Source organism: Lycorma delicatula, chromosome 9 (assembly GCF_047948215.1).
Source record: "Lycorma delicatula isolate Av1 chromosome 9, ASM4794821v1, whole genome shotgun sequence".
NCBI classification, from domain to species: domain Eukaryota; kingdom Metazoa; phylum Arthropoda; class Insecta; order Hemiptera; family Fulgoridae; genus Lycorma; species Lycorma delicatula.
Window position 1 is genome coordinate 130,834,597 of NC_134463.1, and position 19,807 is coordinate 130,854,403.

The 19,807-nt window shown below is 32.4% G+C and overlaps 1 protein-coding gene across 1 annotated transcript; it reads left to right on the forward strand.

The window, feature by feature from the left end:
- Positions 1-830: 830 nt before the first annotated feature.
- On the forward strand, positions 831-19,393 carry LOC142330131 (uncharacterized). Its single transcript, XM_075375219.1, has 3 exons — positions 831-952; positions 8,063-8,389; positions 18,869-19,393. The coding sequence occupies exons 2-3, from the start codon at positions 8,289-8,291 to the stop codon at positions 19,284-19,286; spliced, it is 519 nt and encodes a 172-aa protein (XP_075231334.1). The 5' UTR covers positions 831-952; positions 8,063-8,288; the 3' UTR covers positions 19,287-19,393.
- Positions 19,394-19,807: the final 414 nt, after the last annotated feature.

Here is a 19,807-nt window from a genome sequence, read left to right on the forward strand (position 1 = left end):
TTTCCATTTTTCTTCCAGGCTTTATATTATGCATGAGTAGTACTGCTACATAATTATCTGTGAGATAATTTCAAGGGTGAATAATTGCAATGTATATTATTACCAATAGGAATCAGATATTTATTCATAGTGAAATTTTCATACCCTTTATATTGGATTTTTGCGAAGGTGCTGAATGCAAATTTATAGCTTGATGCTCAGTTAAAGAATAACTATCCTCACGTCATCTGGTTATTATCACGTAGTCATAAGGCAAATGTAAATGTATTTCAATTTTACCTTAGGTACTTAATGAAATTACAGTCCTTTGAAGGGGGTACTTTTGTGCAAAGAGACAGGATATCTTTTCAAAGAAATATTCTATTAATAAAATGGCATCGATTAATGAGGTCTTTTTACGATATTTGTAGTAAAATATTTTGGTTTAGTATGAATAATTGTAATTTTCCTAAAGAAGAAATTTTACTAAAGCCAATAATACAGCAACCTTGGAAACTTTACGTAAGCTGAAAATAATATTTTAAACCTTTATCGTTTCAAAATTATATAAGTAATTTACGTGTATTGATGAAACGCCACCTGAAAGTTCCACCTTTAAAACTATCATATTGGAACATTGAGTAAAAATTTTGTATATTTTTACGTGTCCAAAAATTAGTATGTTTTCATAAGAAAAAAATACTATTGTTGCTGTAATTAGTTGTCAGGCTCTACCTCTGCTTTTTCTGTTGAGCCTTCTGACCAACCGTAAGATATTACTTCAGAGGATGAAAGAAGATGATATGTAGTAAATGAAGTGTAGTCTTATACAATCTCAGGTCGACCATCCTGAAAAATAAGATACGGGAAACAAATACAAGCTCATGAAGTTAATTCGTTCTTAAGTATGATTCAATAATGACTTGGAATGTGAGGTACGTTTTGGATGAGTCGATGAGGTTATTGCGGTTTAGTAAGTTAAATTTTATTGTCCTATAATTGATTAATTATATTATTTTTATGTTTATGCTGTTACTATTAATGTTTGAAATTTAATTCTACGCGTTTGCTATTCGTTATTTTATTACGTCATGTACATTTAAGTGCAGGAAGTTGTTGCTTAGAAATACATTGTGTAACCTTTCTCGCTGTGAATTACTTTTTCTGGGCTGTTAATATTTGATTCACTTTATTTTTATGTTTGAGGGGATGAACTGCACGTTGACGTTAAGGGAGCCGTTGAAAATTAAAATTTTAATGTATTCTTAACAATCCTGGTCTTTTATAAAATTTGTTATTAAATAGCCATTTTTTTTTTTTTTTTTTTACATAGGACTACAAATATTTCTAATTTTTTGTAGTTTCTACTCGATTTCAAAAACAGTTGATCAGTAAAAAATACTAATGAAACATGAAAGGAAATCACGTGACTTGTAAAGTCAAGTATTTATTAGATAATCATTGCATGGTAATATTGTTACTTAATGATTATTCTAGTAAGGAGATTGTTTAATGTAGAAAGCTTTAACAGTAATAAGAAATATTATATTGCTGTAAAAGGTCATAAAAAATAAAATAGAATCTACTTTTATTTTAAAACTAGTTTGTGTATTTATGTTTCAGTAATTCTACGTAGACAAGTTCATGCTTGTGCTGAGCATTAATTATTATAGAATTAACCTCACTTAATAGAATTCCTTATTTATTTGATGTTTATTTTCTATATTTGAATATCTGAGTATATCAATTTAAGGAGTATAAGGAGAATTATATTATAACTTGTCATAGTTTAGAAAGTGAAAAAAACATAGATGTCTAGTAATTCTACCTAGGGTGTGAAGTATACTTCAAACACCCTAGGTAGAAAGTTTTCACTGTTAGAATGAAGGGTATAACTTGTAACCTGATAGTACATTGTAGCTTGACAGAAGTCAGTTACTGGCAATCCAATCCCACTCTGTCATGTATTGAGCTTTCATGAGTAATACATTACAAAATAATTTGGTACTTACGTATTAACGCCACTGCAGCTACAGCTTTATTTAAAAACAAAGAAGTCAATCGGATTTCGATGGAAAATGGGCCGATATAGAGTTTTAACATAGATTCAAAACAGTATCTTTATTAATATTAATAAAAAATTATTTATTTTATAATTTAACCAAACTTAACCTACGCTCGCTTCGCTTGCTAACCTTGAGTAATTAACACCGTAATTTTTTGAGTATCTATTTAATAAATTCAGTAATTATTGTCATTTAAATAATAAATAATTGCAATAATTGCTGAATTTATTAAATAAATACTTAGCGTAAGTTAAGTTTGGTTAAATTATATTTATAAAATAAATAAATATAAATAACCATTTCTTAAAATTAATAAAGAGACTCAATAAAATAAATACTCAATTTTAAATAAAGCTGTAGCTGCGGTGGTGTTAATACATAAGTACCAATAATTCATTTGGTACTTTATGATTAAACGGAGGCCACCTGTTTTAAGAAGGAAAAATTATATTTTTAATTAAATATTTTTTTTTATCTTCAGTCATTTGACTGGTTTGATGCAGCTCCAAGATTTCCTATCTTGTTGTTTCATTTCGGTATACCTCCTACATCCTATACCTAATAATTTGTTTTACATATTCCAAATGTTGCCTGCCTGCACGATTTTTCCCTTCTTCCTGTCCCTCCAGTATTAAAGCTATTATTCCAGGATGCCTTAATATGTGGCCTGTAAGTCTGTCTCTTCTTTTAACTATATTTTTCCAAATGCTTCTTTCTTCATTGATATGCTGCAACACCTCTTCATTTGTCACTTTATCCATCCACCCATCTGATTTTTACATTCTCCTGTAGCACCACATTTCAAAACCTTCTAATCTTTTCTTCTCAGGTACTCTGATCGTCCAAGTTTCACTTCCATATAAAGCTACGCTCCAAACATACATACATTTAAATTAATTTTTGATGTAAACAAATTATATTTCTGACTGAAGGCTCGTTTTGCTTGTGCTAATCAGTATTTTATATTGTTCCTGCTTCATCTATCTTTAGTAATTCTATTTCCCAAATAACAATTCTTCTACCCCCATAATCTTTTCACTTCCTATTTTTATATTTAGTGGTCCATCTTTGTTATTTCTATTACGTTTCATTATTTTCATTTTGTTCTTGTTTATTTTCACGCGGTAGTTCTTGTGTAGGACTTCATCCAAGCCATTCATTGTTGCTTCTAAATCCTTTTTACTATCAGCTAGAATTACTACATCATCAGCAAATCGTAGCATCTCTATCTTTTCACCTTGTATTGTTACTCCGGATCTAAATTGTTCATTAACATCATTAACTGCTAGTTCTATGTAAAGATTAAAAAGTAATGGGGATAGGGAACATCTTTGTCAGACTCCCTTTCTTATTACGGCTTCTTTCTTATCTTCTTCAATTATTACTGTTGCTGTTTGGCTCCTGTAAATGTTAGCAATTGTTCTTCTATTTCTATTTCTACCCTAATTTTTTTTTAGAATGCTGAACATTTTATTCCAGTCTACGTTATCAAATGCCTTTTCTAAGTCTATAAATGCCAAGTATGTTGGTTTGTTTTTCTTTAATCTTCCTTCTATTATCAATCTGAGCGCTAAAATTGCTTCCCTTGTCCCTATACTTTTCCTGAAACCAATTTGGTCTTCTCCTAACATTTCTTCCACTATCCTCTCTATTCTTCTGCACAGAATTCTAGGTAAAGATTTTTTATGCATGGCTAGTTAAGCTAATTGTTCTGTATTCTTCACATTTATTTGTTCCTGCTTTCTTTGGTATCATGACTAACACTTTTTGAAGTCTGATGGAACTGCCCCTTTTCCGTAAATATTACACCAGTTTCTATAATCTATCAATTGCTTCTTCAACGGCACTGTGCAGTAGTCTTACAGGTATTCCGTCTATCCTAGGAGCTTTTCTGACATTCAAATCTTTTAATGCTTTATTAAATTCAAATTTCAGTATTATACCTCCCATCCTTCCTCTATAACACCATATACTTCCTCTATAACACCATTTTCTAATTCATTTCCTCCATATAACTCTTCAATATATTCCACTCTCCTATCGACCTTTTCTTTCATATTACAAATTGGTGTACCATCTTTATTTAACATATTAGATTATAATTTATATACTACAAAATTTTCCTTAACATTCCTGTATGCTTCATCTATTTTTACCAATTACCATTTCTCTTTCCACTTCTGAACACTTTTCTTTTATTCACTCTTCTTTGATTAATTTTCACTTTCTGTTTGTAGTAATTTTTAATTGTCGATAGTTCCTTTTAACTTCTTCATCAGTATCATTCTTATATTTTTTACGTTCATCAGCTGCAATATATCGTCTGAAACCCAAGGTTTCCTACCAGTTCTCTGTGTAAGTTTGCTTCTGCTGATTTAAGAATTTCCTTTTTAACATTCTCCCATTCTTGTTCTACATTTTCTACCTTATCTTTTTTACTCACACTTCTTGTGATGTCCTCCTCAAAAATCTTTACCTCCTTTTTGTGAAGCTTCTCTAAATTCACCGATTCAACTGACCTCTTTTTTTCAGGTTTTTAAACCCCATCTACATTTCATTATCACTAAATTATGGTCGCTATCAATGTCTGCTCCCGAGTAAGATTTACAGTCTACGAGTTGATTTCTAAATCTTTGCTTAACCATGATATAATCTATCTGATACCTTGCAGTATCATCTGGCCTTTTCCATGTGCATTCTTCTAATATAATTTTTAAAGTTGGTATTGGCAATTACTAAATTATACTTTGTACAAAACTCTATAAGTCAGTCCCCTCTTTCATTCCTTTTGCTTAGCCTGTATTCACCCACTATATTTCCTTCCTTGCCCTTTCCAATGCTTGCATTCCAATCTCCAACTATTATTAAATTTTCATCTCCTTTTATGTGTTTAATTGCTTCATCAATTTCTTCGTATAAACAGTCTACCTCATCATCATCATCATCATCATGGGCGCTTGTAGGCATATAGACGTTAAAAATTGTTGTCAGTTTAGGTTTTGATTTTATCCTTATTACAATGAATGATTCTATCGCTATACATTTTGAAATACTCAACTCTCTTCCCTAACTTCTTGTTCATTATGAAACCTACTCCTGCCTGCTCATTATTTGAATCTAAGTTAATTATTCTAAAATCGCCTAACCAAAAGTCGCTTTTCTCTTCCCACCGACCTCGCTAATTCCTACTACATCTACATTTATCCTATTCATTTGCCTCTTTAAATTTTCTAACCTACCAACCTTTTTTGTCTTCTGACATTCCACGCTCCAACTTGTAGAATGTTATTTTTTTATTTTCTGGTGACTTCTTCCTTAGTAGTCCCCACCTGGAGATCTGAACGGGGACTAGTTTACCTCCAGAATATTTTACCAAGGAAGGTGCCTCCATGTTTGTTATATGAAAATGCAGAGAGCTACATTTTCTTGGAAAAAAACCAGGTGTAGTTTTCCATTGCTTTCAGCTGCGCAGTACTCGGAAGATTGAGTGAAGTTGATATGGCCGTTTAAGTTGTCCTGACCTTCACCCTTAACAACTACTGAACGACAGTAATCATTACTTAGTCTGGCTCTCAACGGATACCTCTCCGATATGGTTGCACCTACAGTCCAGCTACTCTGTATCACCGAGCACTCAAGCCCCTTCACCATTGGCAAGGTCTCATGATTCATAGAGGGAGACATATATATATATATATATATATACAGTATACAGTACAATACAGTATATATACAGTATCCTGTATATATATATATATATATATACAGTCTCCCATATTATATAAATATGTATATATTTATATAATATATCTGAAAGTATAAATATAATGTAACCAAACTTAAGCTACGCTCGCTAGTAAAGGTTAGTGAGCTTAGGTTAAGTTTGGTTAGATTATATTTATTATATAAAGAGTTTTTTTTAAAAACATTCTTCCTTCTGAAAACAGGTGGCTTCTGTTTAATCAGAAAGTATCATTATCTGAGTTTATTGGATATCCATAAATCAGTTGAGCTATTAGTTATTATGATTTGTTTTCTGTTTAAGTAGGTTTATATTTACGACTATTATAATATTTTTTACTAATTTTATTTTTGTGAGTGTTTTTATGGTTGATTTTTTCAATTTGAAAGTTTAGTATTGTAATTATTTTTGTGTTATGTAAATGAGTTAGATATTGCTTTTATATATATGTATATATTAAGTAAATTATTGTTAAGTAGTTGTATTTTTGCTATGCAAATTGACATTTTTAAGTGTCTTTTTAGAAATCAGTCTTTGAATCTTGACTAATCAATTTAAAGTTAAAAGGTTGCATTTCATAAAATATTACTGTGTTGATGAGTTTTCTATTTTGAGTTTTGTATTTCTATTTGGTTAAATATAACTGCATCATCGTTTAAATAATATGTATTCAAACATTCTTCAGGTAATGTTGACTTCATAATTAATTTTTTTAAATTTCATTAATTCATGTCTGTTAAGTGCTGTAACGTAAAGAGTGTAGTAATCTGATATGAAACACAAATCACTCTTCAAAACAGCCCAGCCTCTTGAGAATAACGTCGTACCAGCATGCTAAGGGAGTGAGGAATGAAGTGATTTCTCACCTTCAGTGAGCTAAAGGCAGGTGGCTCATCATTGTTCTCATTAGAAGTGATGATGTTTCATTAACAATAACCTTTTAGTTTTGTAGTGAAGAAAAATTCTAGCAATTTAATACCAGGAGATGAATAATGAAGTTCTCCAAAAATGTTTTCAAATGGTAGTTCAGATGTTACCAGAAGAAAATAATAGTTTTAGATAATACACTGTATCACAATATAATGTATTCCAAATACTTCTTGATTTATTACTGAATGAATACAGATACAATTTTTATGCAAATTGTATTAAGGCAGAACTAATACAAATTGCAAGACATCAGCACAAATAAAAAAAGTTTTAATTGAGAAAATGGCATTAAAATGTAGGCATCAAGTCAAACAGCATATATGGCCATAATAATAAAAATTTTAAAATGAATCGAGTAAAGCGTTTATCTCAAGAAGGAATCGGCAGAATAATGACTTGATAACTAGAAAAATTGTATAATCGTATATTGCAGTATGCAAAAAGAAAAAGAATTGCGGGAAATTAACAGCATTGCTGATGTACAGATAGACAAAATTGTGATAAATACTTCAGAAACACCTGATGAGTGAGTCTAGCATTTCAACAGATTAATTGAGAGGAATCAAACAGTTAGAAGATGCTAATTAAATTTTAAGTTTAAAATTCATACTTACTTTATTTACTGTATTGTATAATGAAAAACTTTTAATGTAACTGTAAAATAATGAAATTAAAAAATTTAAAAATATCTTCCGATAATTAAGAGCCAATTGATAGTATGTAAATTCATATTAGCAAGCAAGCAAGGTAAAGAATTTATAATGATAAATAAAAATATTCATATTAAAAAAAAAATAATGTTTTTCTCTTGCCTGTTTTGTCTTTTCCAGTTCTCATTAATTGAAAGCAGACAAGAAAGTAACATAGTGAATTAAAACTAAAACTAGACTGGTAAATAAACATAATTAAAAATAATAAAATAAACTGCGTAGTCTGTGTGTTACCTGTATGTTAGTCACCAATATGTTAGTGAAAATGACTACCCCTGCCTACATTGAAAATGACTTTCCCTCTGTTACTGAACTTACAAAGGTACTTGTAAGTTTCATCTTTTTAAGTTATTTTCCTTGATCATCATGATGGTGATTTCTACAGACATATCTTTTTGTCATCTTTCGAGTCGCTCATCTTCCCTTTTCTGCGTTGATATATATGTTATGTATCCATCTTAATATAATTATTTATTTGTTTATGGTATTTTTGGGTATATAGTTTTAAAATACTGTTAAATGATTAAATATAAAGATTATTTATATTTATACAGAAATATTAATTCTCTTTCTGATTTTTAATTCTGTTTATTTTTAGGGCAGTTATCTATCTATTTATTTTTTGGTTGTTTCAGGTTTTTTCAGTAGTGATTTTAAGAAAATATTTTGCAAAATATTGCAGTAGGCTCATTTGATTATGGAGTGAAGATTTTAATCATTAAAAATAAGTACCTATAAAAAAGAAGAAACCAACAACAGATATATATATATATATATATATATATATATATAAAGACATTGAATATTATTATACATGTACATTTAAAATACACATATTGTCTTGTTTTTTTGTTTATAATAATGGCAATATATTGTAGTAGGACTTCCATGACTAATTTGAAATACTTGCGTAGATTATTTTATTGGAACCCATTGTATCAGTCCTGCCTTCAAAATTCTGTGTAAGTTATTCATTATGTATTGCAATTAAAACTTTAATTCATAATTCTTTTAAGGGTAGGAAATGATACTGTGATGAACATTTCAAAATATAATTTTTAAGTGAATTCTACATTATTAAAAATTAAATCGGTTTTGACTTGTAAATTTTCTGATTTTCAAAAAACTATCATTTGTGGTTGTACTTGTAAATCCACAGAAAAGCATTTTAGTCTCATTGCGGTAGAAATCTGTTATGTCATTTGTTAAATAACGTCTCATATAGTAGTTTACTTTTTGTCGATGCACATTAATAGACTAATGCTCATAACATCTTTTGTTGACTAAAAACAAATAAAATTGATATTCACATGATTTCTGTTGCCGCATGTAATTTCATTTTTTTTATCTTTCTGGCTATTTTGCTTATGGAAAAGAACTATTTCAAACATCACTTGATCCGATAAATAAAGTTAAAGAATATCTTACTTGTCTGATCTAAAAACAAGTAGAACAAGGTTACTCAGAAACTATACCTATACTCTATATGTACTTTCAGTTTGTTTCTGGCTGAGAGATTCTTGTAATTTTTTTTATTACAGTATGTGAAGTGAACAGTAGCGTGCGCAGAATAGCTGAATTACTCTTTGTACTACAAGATAATACGTAGATCTCTGACCGTAATTCATGTGGTGTCGGCATACGGAGCCATTTCATAAATTATTTTAACCTTTTTTTATTTATTGAAATATAAATCAAGATACATTGATTTCAGTTCACATAGGTTAGTTGAAAATAATTATGTTTTGCGATCGTGTAAGTACATCGTTTCATTTAATACAAAAAGACAGCTTAAAAAAAATATACCCAAAATCAGCAGTTTATGTTTGATATAGCAGGGAAATTATTTTTTCAAAAGCCTGTAATATTCAGGATGCCATACATATTATGGCCAGTGTTAAGTCTTATTAGCTATATTAAATAAAATTATAGTTCCCTTTGTAAATAATTCTGTTTTATTATAATTATTTACATAAAACATATAACTTTAATAAGAATGTTCAAGCAGTGTAATCATATTTCCATTAGTAACATATGCATTGTGCTTTGTAAATCACTCCTTTGATCAGAAAATGGAAAATTTTTTATCCTCTTTTTCTCTTTGTTATTCAGTTAATTTATTCTCTTTTGATTTATTTATTCATTTTACATTACTTTAAAAGTATTTTTCTGTAGCTGTGATATTTCTTTTGTTTTATTAGTGCTTCTTAAGCATTTAAATTGTGACTCTACTTCAGCAGTGATAGATTTTATGTGATTAAATTGTTCAAATTAAATTTCTGCTGATCATATTTGTATTGTTTGATATCCTATAAATGTCTCGATTGATGGTACTTCAAATCGCCTTTATCTTTGGGAACTGATCAAGACTTTTTTAGCGCTCAGGTGATCTTTTTTAATCCATTAGATGGTGTCTTGATTTGTTTAACATTATTTACTTTGTGAAAGAAGTTATTTTATACATTGTATGCATAGAAAATCCAACTGCTTAGCTTGTTTCAGTTATCGCTAGTCAGAATCTTTCTTTGAATCGGTATCACAGTACTAAATTCAGTGTGAATCAATATCCATGGTTTTTTGCTATACAGCCCACAAAATCAGTTGTTACATGTAAAGGTTAACAGACCAGTTGTTGTAGATGAAATATGCAAGATAGCCTTTTTCTATATCACTATATATTTTTTTTTTACTTTTGCATCATATGTGAAATCTAGCCAGCAGTCGCATCACAGATATTTCTGTGAATTGTGTGTATAGTATTTTAAATATTTTCTTTTGTAAAGAATAAAGATTGCCCTTTTCACAGTTATGTTTTCTCTTACAAAAAATGTTGTCTTTTTAAAAAAATGCTTAATTTTATGGGTATTCTTCTTTACTTGTATATCAAAATTTAAAATAAAATTACTTTTTGGAACAGTTTGTCAGTTGAACTTGTTTTACTTTGACTATTTATTGTTTTAGATATTGTAAATCATAAAGTGATACCTATAAGTTGAATCTAACTTAAAAAGACAATTTAAAATAAAATCTAGCCAAGAGCATTTTTTTCAAATTTTTTATTGTATTTCACACCAATAATCATGTAGTATTATTACTAATATATTTGAAAATACTCTTATCGTATTGGAAAATTTGTCACTTGTCACCTCTAACTTTAATCTATCTTAAGAAGATAGTTTAAAATAGAATCTCATCCAGAGCATTATTTTTCCAATTTGTTATTGTTTTTCACACCAATAATTACATAGTATTATTGCTCTTATAATATTTTACATGAGTAATAATTATTTAATTTTATTACTATAATGCTTTTGAATTTATCTATTTTCCTGCAAACTGCATTATGAGTGATTTATAATCAGCCTATTAGATGATGTGATTAATAAATAAATAGCAGTGATGAACTACATTATTGTGAATATTTTATCTAATAATGGCTTCTGTTTATTTTCTGAATAATTTTCTTCAACTATTTAACTTTCAGAATACCAAAAATTTTTCAGTATGATTCAGAAACATAAGAAATGTAGAAAAAATGACTGTTAGAATAGACTGTTTCATATACATTGACTTCCAGAAAATGTGATAAGATCGACAATAGAAGATTTTAACGGAGTAGTTGTTGAATGCAACAGAGGTTGTTGAAATGCAATAGTGGTTATGTGCATATTTTAGAGTTCTGTGGCATTGGTAAGAAATTGTCACAAAAACTAGGAAAAATGTTAGTTATACATTTTTAAAAAAAGGAGGAATTATTCATTACTTTGAAATAAAATCATTTTGAAATCACTTTTTTGCTCTACACACTGAAATTCACTAGAGAACTTTAGTGCAAAAGTAGAAAAGAAATAGTTGAAGATCAATAAATTCACTTCTTTTTTTATTTAGTCAGATGTGCAAAAAAAAAATTATAATAGATTTAAAATTCTTATTTATGATCTATGTACGTGCTGACAGAAAGGTAGTATGGAAGGAACTGAAAAAGAGCAGCGATTGATGAATGGTTTGACAGGTACAGCTGTATATGGGAAGCAAAAGATATACATATAAAACCAGAGTTTGGTACTTGTAATTGTTTAAAATAAAAAAATGGAGTGCATCAAGCAAGATAGTGTGCACTTACCTAAAAAGACATCAAAGCTTTGATGGAAGAATACCTGGCAGTTGGTTGGGTCTGAAGAGAATCATGTGGTGGCTTCATGAGATCATTTTCTTTTGGCTTTCCTCTTGGAAGTGAATTCTGGAGCATCCCTACACACAGCACTGTAAAATAAAGAAAATATTTTAATATGCTTGTGGATTACAGCAGTAATCTGCAAGTATTACTTCATTCCAACGGGGGTGATATCTTTGTTCCATTACAGAAATATATCCTGATGCAATCTTTCTCCATATTCATCACCGGCAACTCCACAACTAGGAGGGAAAAAGTCCAGGTGTGAGTGGAGAAAATGGATTTTAAGGATCATGTTCCATTCGAGTTCTATCGCAGATTTATTTGAGTTGCATTCAAGAAGTACTGTCACAAACTGATTGTAGTTTTCATCTTTTTTGTTGCCTAAAAATCCATGAATGACTCCCTTTAAGGCTTCCCAAGCTTCCTTTTCTTTCCCCTCCAAATTTCAGTCAAACACAGGATCCTTTGCAAGTTGTCAAATTTGTGGCCCAACAAAAATATCTTGCCTAATTTTTGCAACACATAATGTAGGAAATTTGTCTCTTAAGTACTTAAAGGCCTGTCCTTCTCGATTCATATTTTTTACAAAATTTTTCATCAAACCCAGCTTTATATGAAGGGGTAAAAGAAGAACATCTTTTGGGTCCATGAGAAGCTAGGCAACAACATTTTTCTCACTAAAGTTAAGATTTCTTGCAGATAAGTCTGCTTGAATACATGTGATTTTCTATCCCTACTGTCCCACATACATAAAAAAAACAGCAGTATTTATTGTAACCCAGTTGCATTCCTAAGAGTACAGGATTGACTTTTAGATCACCACAGATTTTCCACTTGTGTTCAGCATATTTGATTGAGTAGGAGGATTGCCATGTTTGCATTAGTCTCCTTCATTTGAACTGCATAACCAACAGGAATAGAATGAAGCAGTTGCTGTTGTGAGGTAATACAGCTTTCAAACTAAGCTTGAAGGAATCTATGAATAGCCTCCAATCAGTTGGATCAAGATTTAAATTCAAACGTTTCATCAAACCATTAACATCGCAGCAAACAAGATTGTTTTTCTGAGAAAAAGAAAGCAGATCCCTATGATGATGTCTGTACTATGAGACCCTGACATCACGTTGGAGAAGATTCCATTACTGTAGTCTTCACCTAGAAGTTCTGCCTTCTCCTTTGACAAATCACCATCTCGAAAGAGGTTACTTAATTCCACTTGACTCAGTCTGTGTGGTTTATCATCTTTTTCATTAAAATCAGAGTCATGAGATGTGGAAGGCTTGCTGGGTTTTTCTTCTTTCACACTCTTCATTTTCTACTTCAAGCTTGTAATTTTTGGGTGGAGTAGGAGCTGGTAAACTCTCTGAATGTGGAATAAGTTGAATAGCACATGTAAGATTAGGGTACTCAACTGTTCCTCTTTTCTTCATTAACAATCCTGCCTTTATAGGAGGAGTCAAGCAGAAATAGCAGTTATCTGTATGGTTTGTAGGCTCCCGCCAAACCGTAGGCACAGTAAAAGCCATAGATTGTTTTTTTTATTTTTCAGCCATTCTCATAGTACAACTGAAGAAAGAGCTGCAAACATATATGTGGAACCCATAACTTATCCGGGTCCCCTACCTTCATACCAAAATATTGCTGGTAGGCAGTCTTCACAAGAGGCATCAGATTGCGTTTCTGTGACAAAAATGTTATTTCACCGCAAATGTAACAATAATTATTCACTGAATTTACACATTTTCGTGGCATTGTGATTTAACAAATTTTTCACTTGAAAACCAGAAATTATGCACTAATTACAACACAATCAATATAAAACTCACAGCAACAGTAATAATGGTTATAACCTACAAATAGCTGGAGGCTGTTGTGTTTTGTCATTTAACAAGTGTGACAACTCAAAAAATAAAATTACCCTCAAACTAAAAATGTAAATTGGGTAAAACATTCCATGTGATTGTATCTCCAAAGCAAGAGCTAATTGGTCATTTTATGGTGATTTTTGAATTCAACAGATGGAAATACATAAAAATAAGTTATTTTTGAGCCTGAAACATTTTCATTGTTGGCCAGTATAATGTAGGAATATTTAACTTTCAACATTACTTGTCAAACAAAATAATGATTAAAAAACCCTAAAATTTTATTTCCTATTATATTTTTGATTATCAGATTGTAATGAAAACTTTTTTAAATGATAAACAAAGTCAAATTTAACATTTATAACTTATTGAAAAGTGTTTTCATTCGCACTTAAAACCATCTTCAGAAACTGGTGTTGCTACTGCCACCTTTGGTGTCGGTGATGTAACCAGCAGTCTTCTTTTGAGTTTGCACACAATTTCCTTCCTATTTATCTTAAGACCTGTTAATTCTTGTATTTATCAACTCATTTAATTTTCAGTATTCTCCTGTAACATCACATTTTCAAAGGTTCTATATTTTTTTTATATTACCCTTTTTCCTTTCCTATCCAAATTTCATTACTGTAAAGGATTATACTGTACACAAATACTTTTAAGAAAAAAAATTCTTATTGTTAAATCTAAGCTTTATTTCATATTAGTAGCTCTTTCTGCAGGAAATTTCTTTTTGCCAGTAATGATTTTGATCTCTACATTTTACTTCATTCATCCTTCATTAATTTATTCCATGAATTACCAAAATTTTGTAACTCTGGCAGAATATGTTCACTTATAACAATAATTATCCTTTATTGTTCTTTCTCCCCTCAGGAGCTCTCAACGCTTTGAAGAGAACATGGAGTTGTTTCCCCAGTGCTCTGAGGTATTTGTAGTCTTTCTTCTCACTGAACACAGGCCACAACCACACCTACTGTACATACATAAAATTAAACATTATATACCATACAATATAAGCATACACATTCGATAACAACTTTTTCTCCTGACAAAATCGTACCACAAAACCCCTAAGACAAGAAGTGAATAACTGGGGCACCAGGATAAAGATGTTGCAAACAGTGCCCTGGAGACACTAGACAACCTCCCTGAGTATTTCAGCCTTACCTACCTATTTATATGAGATGACCAATATTTCCCTAGCTGCTCTTGGGACCTTTATTCAAGAACCCAACCCAAACCAAATGAACAGCAGTTAACAGGAGATGGTGAACAGGTGGTCAGGCAACATCCACCTCGGAATGCTCCTGGAGGCCATCATGAAAAATGCAAATGATGGAGGCTGTGCCCTCAACAGCTAATGCTGCTGAGGGAGGGTTGGCCTCGGGCACGCAAACAGATGAAAAACTGAAGGATGCATAAACCTCAGAAACAGAGCTTTGCTGGGCAGCTAGGAAAAGCTCAGCAAGGAATGCCTGGCTCTGGAAACCGCCAGTGGTAGCTTGACTACCAGCCAGGGAAAGTACCTGGAGATGCTGAAGAAGAGACAAAGGCAGAACACTATGCCTGCCTTGCTGGAAAAGTTCTGAAAATGCCAAGGAAGGTGTGCCTGCTACTGGTGGCTCCTCCAGCTCAGGTGACAAGGTGGCTTGTGCAGGAGCAGGGATTCTCATGGGAGAGCAAAGGGCAAATCCTCCATCACAGAGCCATAAGCACTGGCTACCCAGATATCAATGACACAAGCCCATTCTAGCTGGTCAGAGATGCACACAGGCATGGCATTAATCCAGGAACCCTGGTTGTAAGAGGTGCTATAAGTTGTTTGGAAGAGAAAACTTTTGTGTCGGGGACTGTATTGCTACAAGGCCAAGAGCATGTATATTGACAAAGAACATCAGTCTCATTCACCACAGGCAAACTCACAGTGGTAGCAATGAAGGTGCAAAACATTAGAAAGGTCATAGTGGCATGCCTACTACCCTTACAATGGAGAACTTACCCCACCAAGGGAGGTACAGAGGCTTATCAGCTGTTGATGGACAAAAACTTTCCCCTTCTTTTGGTCTGCATGCCATCTTGCAAAATCTGATGGGGGATGTTTTGATACAGATGAGAGAGGAGAAGGAACTTCTTATCACCACCAATATGGATATTCTTAATTCTGGTAACACCACTACTTTCCTGAAAGTAATCAGGATGGAATTAATATACATTATCTGCTCTAAATTATTGAAAAGCAAAGTGGAAAACTAGAGGGTCTTGGATTTTCAGACCATGTGCAGATCAGATTTCGAGCTTAAGGTCCGGGTTCAACTATTAACAACCTGGGGTTGCACTATTAATGCAACCCCAGGAACATAGACTGGGAAGGCTTCCACATTGAACTAGAGGATGCACTCATTGCTGTATCACAACACATCTGGAATACCCAAACCCTGAAAGTGCTGCTCACACACCCAGCAACAACCTTAGAAGGGCCTTTGAAAGTATCTGCCGACTCATTAGAACCTGAGATAAAAGACAGGTCTGTTGGCAGAACAAAGGCCTGGAAAGACTGAAACATACTACCAGAAGATTGCTCAGGAAAGCAGTCAGGGACTCCTAACAAAACATCTGGAGAACTTTTTGCAGTGAGGTAAGTAAAGTCAGTGAAGTAGCCAGACTAGACTGATTCTCTCCAGGAATCCAGAGGTAGTACTGGGTACTCTAAAGCTCCTCAATGGGAAATATTCAGAATTAGATTAGGATGCTTTGGACCTCCTAATCAACATTCACTTCCCCACTTTTACAAAACAGGGTCAGGAGAGTGAAAACCTGAAAGCAGGGAATAATATGGAACCATACTTGGCCAGCTGCTCAGTTGAGGTTCCATTGGCAGATGGCTCGTTGAATAGCTATGCCAGAGAAAGTTAGTGGTGGTCATAAACTCATTCAGTCCATTGAAGACATCAGAATCTACCCAATCCTGTTACAAAAGGAAGAAGTACTCCTCATTGGCCCACTTATGAGACTATTTAGGGGGAGCCTGACGTTAGGTTATGTTCCATCAGCCAATGAGGGATCAGAGAAGTTAACATCAAAGGCAGGTAGAAACACCTACACTTCAAAAGACATCACCAAAGACTTTGATACGCTTAACCTCTTTTCTGCTAAAGACATTAGAGCAGCTGGTAAATTGGTATATTTGAGATGATGAGCTAAAAAACTAAAGGCATACCCCCTAAATAAAGACCAACATGCCTACAGGGCAGGTTATCCTTTTGAAATGGTCCTAATCAGAGCTTTAAGATTGGTGTAGGAAGAGGGGTCTTGTGGTTAATATGAACAAAATTGAAATTATGACTTCCCTAGGAACTATAAGTATGACAAGGTCTGCGACATCAGTGTGGGAGGAATAACAGTCAAATATAAGGACGGTGTAAAAATATCTAGGTGTTACACTCTGACAAGAAATTTTTCATGGAAAAATTATCTGGAAAACAAATGCAACAAACTCGTTTCATGGAAAGTAAGAAGAGTCATTGGCACAAATTAGAGTCTACACCCAGACACCATAAAATGGTTCTACAACGTTACTCTGCGACCTTGATTGACATATGCAACTGTTATTTGGTGGAGCAGAATGTTACAGATTACAGCATCAAAATTGCCGGAAAAAACCAGGAGACACATACTAAGAGGAATTACTGGTGCAGCAGTTACCACTCGTACAATGGCACTTTGTATCCTCACAGACATAGACATCTGACCCTGCAGGCAGAGGCTATAGCTACTCTGCTGAGGATCTTAGAAAACTTTGGCAAAGAAAAGTTATGGTTTTCTGCATTTTCTAGAATGCCAAAATAAATTACAAATACAAACTTCCTGTGCATGAATATGGACAGAACTGATGTGAAGTATTTGTTTGACAAGAAACACAAAATTAGTCCCCTCCCACCTACCTGGGCTGGGAAAATGACCTGGGAGGTCTTCCCACAACCAGGGACATCTGGTACACAGATCCTGTAGTCAGGGGGGGGGGCGCCATAGGTCCAGAGAGTTACCACAGAAGAAATGGCAAGGTTTTCAGCATTCTAATGGGAAACCTGTAGAATGAGCTTATGGCTATAAGCTAGTTTGCACATAAGACTCTGAGAACTCTGTACACTATGTGCACCTACATTTGTTTGGATAATAAAAGCACCTTACAGACTTATATGAGTAGTACAAAATCCAAGCTACTTTGGAACAAACCCCTGGAACTACTATGGATCTCCACACATTTGGGAATCTGAGGAAATGAAGAAGCAGATAGACTGGCCAAACTTGGAGCTAAGGAAAAATTCACTGGCCCAAAACCAGTAGTAGGTGTTACCTACAAATCTGTTCAGAAAGCCATTAGAAACTTGATCAGAGAGAAACATAGCAAAGAGTAGGTGAAAGCTGATGGCTGCCACCAAAGTAAAGCACCTGTAGGAAATAAAATTAATAAAATCAAATTTCTGCAGCTGTTCAAGCTCAGTAGGAGAGATGCAAGACCTCTCATGTGCATATTCTCAGGACACATAAAGACATGCTACTACAAGCACATCTTAGGACTAGAAAATAGTCCACCAATTCAATTTTTTAGAGGTAAGACTTCAGCTCATATTTTCTGTTAATTTCTGGCTCTAGTTGATTGGAAGAGGATTTTGGCAAGATCACTCCTGCCAACAGGATGAAATTGTCGATAAGGATGCAGTATGGATCCTGCTATTATGGCATGAATCCTAACACCTAATTAGCAAAAGTGGAAGCCAAGGGAATTTCCCTGGCTTCAGGCCCCTTCCCTTTCTATGGAGAGACGCTAACTCCATACAGTAACAAATAATTTTCCTTTGACATTTAAAATTTTTTTTGTCGTGTTTGTTTTAAACCTACATTTTTCATAAGATTTCATTTTTTTTACTGGAAATGGAAAACAGATTTCCATGCTAATTTATCAGTTACACTTATGATCTATTCAGTAGGGAAGAATTTAAGAAAAATTGAAACACATTCATAATGAATCTTTTGCTTTCAGAACCAGTGTTTAGAAATTATTTGTTGAGAATGCATTTTAATATAATATTTCATAGAAAGAAAAAAGTATATGAAATTTCAAACTTTTTTCATATATCATTTTTAAGAATGTTTATCAAAATTAAATTTCTCTCTTTTTTATTGTAGACAATAACTGATGATAGGAAGTACTGTTCAGCTTGTAATTTATTAGAAGTTCTTTGTTTTTGTCGATGAGATCAGTTTGTTCCAGGCACAAATATTGAAGTGTTATTGTGCTAATGAGCCAATGTCAAACAAAACTAATTCTATTATCCATACACCAGTAAAAATAAATTTAGTAGGCTCTTTTTTTAATATAATTTTATTTTATGTTTCAGTGGTGGGACATGTGGATCTGGATCTGAAATACTTAAAAATATAAGATGCTACAGTAAAAAAATTAATGATGTAGATTGTGATGAAGATTCAAAACCTGTTAAATTTTCAACAAGTGATGCAGCACAGTGGAAAGCAGAATACAGTCGCATGGGCGCCAAAGATGATGGTTCTCCTCCATCTCAACCAGTTGTTGTGTCATTAAGCTTAGCTGCATTTCTTTTATATTTCTTAGTGTTGCGTGAATCAAATGATATTGATATTAAATTAGCAGGTGGCTCTTTAACTGATATGGTTGCTAATTTAGAAGAAATACAGTTAAAATTAGTCGTAGAGGATGATATTAAAAATAATAGGCCATCTGATCCCAAGGTATTAAAAAGGTTAAAGGAGTTGGAAGATTTAAAGATGATGATTTAAAAATAAAGCTACCTTTTTAACTGTAAAATGGTTTGTAGCTTTATGCTGATTATGTATGTAGTACATAATGATAAGATGTAAATTTTCAAATAAAGAATTGTTATGTATACTGTTTTATGGTAAAGTACTTTAAAAGTTATCCATGGTAAATAATTTAGTAAATGTTATTAAAGCATCGACTTTAATAATTATTTATTTAACCTGATTACTTTTATTGTTATTATTATTTTTACTAATTGTTCCATAATTGATTAAATTGCACCAAAAAATACATAAAGAGAGACAACATTAAGGTGCCTTCTTCTATGAATGTTAATTCTGAATCTGAACTGATAGATGTAAATAAAAATGTTTGTTTGATTTGAAATGACATAGCAGAGTGAATAATTTCACTTTTGATAGGCATATTGGTTGGTTCATATATTACTTGCCTCCTGACTGAAATATTTATGTTGGCGTCACAATGTTCAAATCATCATATATCGTAATCTTAACAAAGGAAACATAAGGCGCTTTCTTAC